The 6,265-nt window shown below is 44.2% G+C and overlaps 1 protein-coding gene across 4 annotated transcripts; it reads left to right on the top strand.

The window, feature by feature from the left end:
- The first annotated feature begins 976 nt into the window (after positions 1-976).
- On the top strand, positions 977-6,023 carry LOC311584795 (lysozyme C-2-like). 4 transcript variants are annotated; one of them, XM_084759435.1, is made up of 4 exons: positions 977-1,251; positions 4,244-4,438; positions 4,543-4,621; positions 5,128-6,023. In XM_084759435.1, the coding sequence occupies exons 1-4, from the start codon at positions 1,131-1,133 to the stop codon at positions 5,192-5,194; spliced, it is 462 nt and encodes a 153-aa protein (XP_084615561.1). In that variant the 5' UTR covers positions 977-1,130; the 3' UTR covers positions 5,195-6,023. The 4 variants fall into 4 exon arrangements, with proteins under 4 accessions (XP_084615561.1, XP_084615563.1, XP_084615562.1 ...); XM_084759437.1 differs by having other exon boundaries at positions 999-1,251; positions 4,244-4,408; XM_084759436.1 differs by having other exon boundaries at positions 1,014-1,236.
- The last annotated feature ends 242 nt before the right edge of the window (positions 6,024-6,265 follow it).

Genomic DNA, 6,265 nt, shown 5'->3' with positions numbered 1-6,265 from the left:
TTGTATTTTAAAATAGCCTTAGTTAACCTGGGGCAGGGCAGATAGTAATCCCCTAAACTACTCCCCATAGTGGGGCAGGAATCCCATGCCATCTGCTTCTAATAATTTCTATTAAGCTACTTCCTGTCCATAATCCCAAATACTTGCTCATTACCATCATCTGGGCCAAGTCTCCATCCATGCCGGCCATGTGCTTCTCCTCCCCTAACCCATGGCACAGCCTCCTTCTTCCTCCCCTCTCCTCCAGTCTTCTTCCTCCCAAGACTCTCCTGTCTCTCCAAGCTCTGGAACCTTAGCCACAGCTATCCCATTTGCCCTGCCCAGGTGTGATGGCTTTTATTGGTCAAACAGGTTAGGCTCTTAGGCAAGGTACAAGTGGGTCACAGAGGCAGCAAGCAGTAATTAGCATCAAAATACATCAGACCAACCTCCACAATGCAGTTCTGTTGCTTCATAGAGACAGATTGTGTTTTAACATGGAGAGGAGAGGCATTGTGCAAAGGAGGTAGGACTGATGTTCATGAGATCAGTTCCTATAATGGTAAAACACTTATTCATAATGATATACATTTATAGTAACCGTTCTGGAGCAGAACTGCCTGTGCAATATGATGCCCTGTGACACATCCTTCCAGGGAACAGGGTACACATGGGAGGGGGTCAGTTTTAGGAAAATGTGCGTGATATGATCTAAGTAAAACTATGATTCCAAAATGGAGTATGTAAACAAAATAATATGAGCAAAGGAAACACCAGTCAAACGTCGCCGTTGATCTTAGTGGTATAAAGTACTCACGGATTTCCTTCTTAGTTGCTCATAAGGGACTTCCTCTTTCACTGCTAACTCCCATTTGTGTCAGAGCCAAGTCTTTAACAACAACACATTAGTTTTGTCACACTTATTCCTGCTACTCCAGAGTAATTCGCAGAAAAAAAAAAAAAAAAAAAAAAAAAAGGAAAGTAAAACCAAACTGGTGAGCTCGGGGAACAGAACACCTAGTCCGTACTGTTTGGCACATAGTTCAAATGTAGAGACCCCACCCTTTCGTACCGGAAGGAGGGAGGCAGAAGACATTTAAACACTGGAGCTGCTTTCTCCAGTCAGATGTGCAGCCTGCTTCCCTGGCAGCATGAATGATAAACAAGGCCAGCCCAAAGTCTATGGACGCTGTGAATTCGTCCAAACTCTGAAAAAACTTGGGATGGATGGCTACAATGGAGTAAGCCTGGCAGACTGTAAGTGTCTTCTTGGTACGTCCAAAGAAGCTTCCAGAACAGGGACAGTGATGAGTGACAAGAGAGGGAGCTGGAGTCAATACATTCTTATGTTTCCTGGGGGTTTGAGTTAATTTGACTAAAAGCATCACTTTTTGTCTTTTGAATCAGAGCTGCTGGGTGAGGCCATGTTAAAGGAGATTCTGGGGCAGGCTAAGGCAATAGGACCTAAGGTGCTCTTGGCCTGTTGCTAGGTTTCCCAGTTGCTTCAGACTCAACAGCCCATGAGAAAAGGGGCTGAGAAAGGATAGGAAGACTCAGTCAGTCATAATGTGGGATCTGAGATCCTGGGTGACATAGTATTTGTCTTCACTTCTCTTACCATGGTGTAAAACTTTTTAGATGAAAAATTTCAGCTTTTTGAATTTTCTACACAGAGTAGAGGGGTCCTATTTGCCTCTAGTGGCTGCATAAGTGGGGCCCTCTGAAACTGAGCATAAAATGATTTAGTTCTGTTCTTCACTCTGAGATGGCCTTTTGCTTCACATAGTGGAAGATGAGAATGTTTTTCAAGGGCTACTGTGTGCTTTTCAGATGTATTTCCAACAGCTACCATGTAATAACTAACCTTCAGTGAGTAAAAGAATATATGGGTGGATGATGGATGGATGGATCGATGGATATAATCATAGAATAGCTTTTCTTGGTATAATAATCCTGTATAGAGGAGATTATAAGTAGCATGTTGTGATGCATGCATCTTTAATCTTAACATCAGATACTGAGGGAAAAGACTACCAGATTCGTGCCCACATAAACTGCTTAGTGACATCTTGTCTGAAAAGAAAAAAAAAAAAAAAGAATTTTAGCTTGATTGAAAATCCATCTTGCTAAAAAAAAAATTTACTCTGGCAAAAACCTTATTTTTCTACTTAAATTATTTTCATTATTAAATCTACTAGAGATGCTTCCCCCGCCTCTAGGCTTAGGTGGCTTGAAAGATTAGAGCAGGTAGTTTAAAGCAACGCAAGAACTAGCTGTTTTACTTTATTTTTCGACGAGGTTTCACTGTATGCATAGTCCTGCTTAGACTGGGAACTTATTACTAGAAAAGGCTGGTTTCCAACTCACAGAGCTCCACCTACCTGCCTCTGCCTTCCAAGGGTTGGGATTAAAGGTGTATTTGGGGTTTGATTGTCTCAATCTTTGACCATGTTTTCATTAAACAGGCTACCTCAGTTGTTCTTTCTAGAATGAAGCAGGTGTCAACAGTGTGTGCAGCAGGCTTCCTTTCTTCTGTGGCAGTTTCTTTCCTCTGCTGGTTTCCTGGTAGCTGCAGCCATTCTCTGGGCTTCTTCAGCTTCTTGCTGTCTGCAGTCCTCACTGGCAGAGAGACATAGACTTTTTGATGCCATCTCAGGCCCTTTTTTCCTTTCTTGCTGCATGCTGGCTTCGTGCCTGCAGCTCACGCCCTAAATTGTCTAGAGCTCTGGTTTCCACTTTCTCTCCTGATTTCTGAACATCCACGATTTTCCTTCTATGCATGGGGGTTCACAGTCACCATGCCTCCTCTCTGTGACTCTGAGAAACCTCCTTGTGTGGTGCCTGGAGGGCTCCGTGGCGCTCTGAGGTTTTCAGGATTCGGGTAAGGTTTATCATGTCAGGCATGAGAAGGCTAAAGTTACTCTTGAAGGGTATAAAGTAGTTTATACTTTTAGGGCCAACTACTCACTAGAAACAAATGTCAGAGCCTTGCCCATGCCCACAAGGAGCAGCTTTCTAATTATACAGCTGGAGGCATGAGAAGGCTAAAGTTACTCTTGAAGGGTATAAAGTAGTTTATACTTTTAGGGCCAACTACTCACTAGAAACAAATGTCAGAGCCTTGCCCATGCCCACAAGGAGCAGCTTTCTAATTATACAGCTGGGTCCCCTTAGGCAGAGTAATAATACCAGGGATGCTTGTGAAGGCTTTGATGATGCCGCTACCTTCATTGTGATGACTCAGGAACCCACACGCAGGATACAACGTTGGATTCTCAGTTTCGCCCTTGCGAGCTCTCACTGGCAGAAAGACATAGACTTTTTGATGTCATCCCAGGCCTCCCACTTTCTAAACAGAAAAGCACCTTCCCTGGTCTTCTTGTAACCTTCAACCTTATCCTCAACCACCAAAGGTAGTTCAGGGACTTCCTCAATACAATAACCTTTAGACCTCACCCAAGATGTGGAGATCGAGGCAGCCATCCAGGGCCCAGCAGAGGGCTTATTGCTTTGAGGTTGTGTTCATTCTGTGGTGTCAGAGGCCCAAGTTCCAGATGGTGTGAGCATGTAGTCTTTCTGACATACTTCCAAAGAAACCCTGGCCAAGTGAAGGATCCCACAACCCCCAACAATGGGATTCCACCCAAGTCCCTGATAGGAGACAAGGCACTGATCTGATGACCTTCCAATTCATCACAGCATAGGGCTGAATGCTGTTTTTTCACAAGTTCATGTGGACAGACTTCACAGTATCTGGTTCAACAGAAAGAGTGCACACATCTGGAAAAGTGAAATGCTTTGCCAGATGAGTCCCTTTCTCATAGAGTATAACCACTGATGGGAGAGGCACATGCTACTGTGGGAGAAACGGTGACCCTTCCCTCAATAGAATTCTTCCAAGTGGAAAAAGGAAGTATTTAGTACTTTATTTAAACTTTTCAGTACTTATTCTTGCCTATTCCTGGCACAAACTGATTTGTCCTCAAAAATATATTCTTTGGAGCCCTTGAAAACTAGTTGCTGACTGGTTACAGCAGTTGCACCTGCTTGAAAAGCAGAGGCAGGAGGATCATTTGAGAGACCACCCTGAGCAACACAGCCAGTCCCAGGCTGAACAAGTGGTAGGTTAGTGTACTATTTAAGCATATGATTGTGCTCATAAAGAAAATTCCTTCTAAACGACAGCCAGCTCAAAGAGCAGATTTGGCGTCTAATATAAACTATTTGCTGTTGCTCCTTATTGATAGTATTCTTTTCTTTTTAGGGGTTTGTTTGGCTCAGCATGAGAGTAATTTTAACACTGGGGCTACAAACTACAACCCCAGAGACCAAAGCACGGACTATGGGATATTTCAGATCAATAGTCGATACTGGTGTGAGGATGGCAAAACCCCAGGAGCAGTGAACGCCTGTAGAATCCCCTGCAGCGGTAAGACAAGGCAGGTTCACAGTGACAGCAGTAATTTAGTTTTGAATTCACTGCTCAGTGTCACAGAGGAAAACTGGCTGGATCTGCACTGCAAATGGATTCTATGGCTGTCCTTGTCACTCTTTGTCTTTCAGCTCTGCTGCAGGATGACATCACTGAGGCCGTAGAATGTGCAAAGAGGATTGTGAGGGATCCACAGGGCATTCGAGCTTGGTATGTTGGAACTTTGCTTCTGGTGATAGATGCAGTCAGAATCTCTAAGGCCCAAGGGTCATTCTGAGAACTGTGGGTTCAGTTGGGGGCTTTCCCTACATCATTATGTTTAGGGAAATTTCTGCAGATTGTGAGATCCCACACATAACTCTTTCCTTGCCAGGCCTACAAACTAGTTGTAGAGTCATGAACTTGATGGAACACTGACCTGCAGCATGAGCATGCTGTGCTCTCCTGTGGGACTGGAGAAGAGCAAACTGCCACATGGCTCCATCCGTCTGTAGCAGTTTCTAGGTGCAGCTGTAGCCTGTATATCAAGCAAGAATTTGACCCAGAACCCAATCCCCATTAGTGTCACGGCTTTATTATCTTCCCGCAGTGTGTGTGTGTGTGTGTGTGTGTGTGTGTGTGTGTGTGTGTGTGTGTGTGTATGTGTGTGTGTGTGTATGTGAGACAGAAGATGTAACTTTTAACCATTGATCCCCATGTCTCATTTTCCTCCACAGGGTGGCATGGAGAAAACACTGTCAAAACCGAGATCTATCTCAGTATGTGAAGAACTGTGGAGTCTAACCACTGTGCTTCCCTTCAGCTCCTGCTGTCTCTTTCTCATTGTAGGATAGCCAAGGGAAAGAACACACTTCCTTGTTTTCCCCTTCAAACTAGCAGCATTTAAAGAGAAACAGGAGCAAAATGGAGGCTTTTTCCTAAGGGGCTTCGTGCTGACTACTGTGTTCATTGTGTTAAGCCCAGCCTCCATTTTTCAGCTAGTGAATGCAATGGGTCATGGGGACAGCTGTCCAGCACTGTGACCATCACATGCATCTCTCTACATCAGTTCTTCACCAGTGAGGTGACTCATATTAAGTTTCATTGAAATTAGTCTTAATGGCCATTGTGTAGGATAAAAAAACAAAATCCATTTGCAAGAGACAGGATGGTCTGAAGTAACATGGCAGTTGTGTGGGCTCCAAGGCTTTGTGTGTGGGTTCAGCACCAAGACTGTTAGAACAGCCACTGTGGTGGGCAAGGTGGGTTTTTAAGGGACAGAACTTGGGTGGGTGGCAACTGAGACGGCCTGAACTCAGACATTGTTGTCAGGAGACATGTGACCTTCCAAAACAGTATGTTCTTGGTCCTGGTTCAAGTACACTGCTTAAGAAGTAAATTCTCAGCCTATGTGTCAGTCATTTTACCCCTTGAGATAGCCTTCCCTGCCTCTTGCTGATCGTGAGGGTATTCAGGAGATATTAATGAACTATGCTAGTCTTTACCTTCCTTAGGTAGCTTCATGCATATGAACTAACTCTGAGGCAGATGAGCTTGTAGCAGCAAAAAGCCACAGAAGCAAAACTAAGCACAATGTGAAAATTACATATCACATTAAATGATTTTTGATGCACACCTTGTCTTTGTTTCCTCTGAAGTGGTGTCTCTGCGGAAATTGTTTCTATATTGAAAATACCAATATGGTACTCTAAATTGAGCTCACACCCTCACCAGCACATAGCTATTGCCTGCATCGTTGTGTACACATAGCCTGTGTCTACATCCTCCCCTACACATAGCCTGTGTCTACATCCTCCCCTGCACATAGCCTGTGTCTACATCCTCACTACACATAGCCTGTGTCTACATCCTCCC

Source organism: Acomys minous (genome assembly GCF_964271855.1).
Source record: "Acomys minous genome assembly, chromosome: 15".
Classification (NCBI taxonomy): domain Eukaryota; kingdom Metazoa; phylum Chordata; class Mammalia; order Rodentia; family Muridae; genus Acomys; species Acomys minous.
The sequence above is the reverse complement of the archived record's forward strand: the minus strand, read 5'-3'. Positions and strand labels throughout refer to the sequence as shown.

Coding starts and splice junctions, on each gene's coding strand:
- LOC311584795 (XM_084759435.1), top strand. CDS start 1,131: ATGAATGATAAACAAGGCCAGCCCAAAGTCTATGGACGCTGTGAATTC. Junction 1,252..4,243: donor AGACTGTAAGTGTCTTCTTG/GTACGTCCAAAG, acceptor TTTTCTTTTTAG/GGGTTTGTTTGGCTCAGCAT. Junction 4,622..5,127: donor CCACAGGGCATTCGAGCTTG/GTATGTTGGAAC, acceptor TTTCCTCCACAG/GGTGGCATGGAGAAAACACT.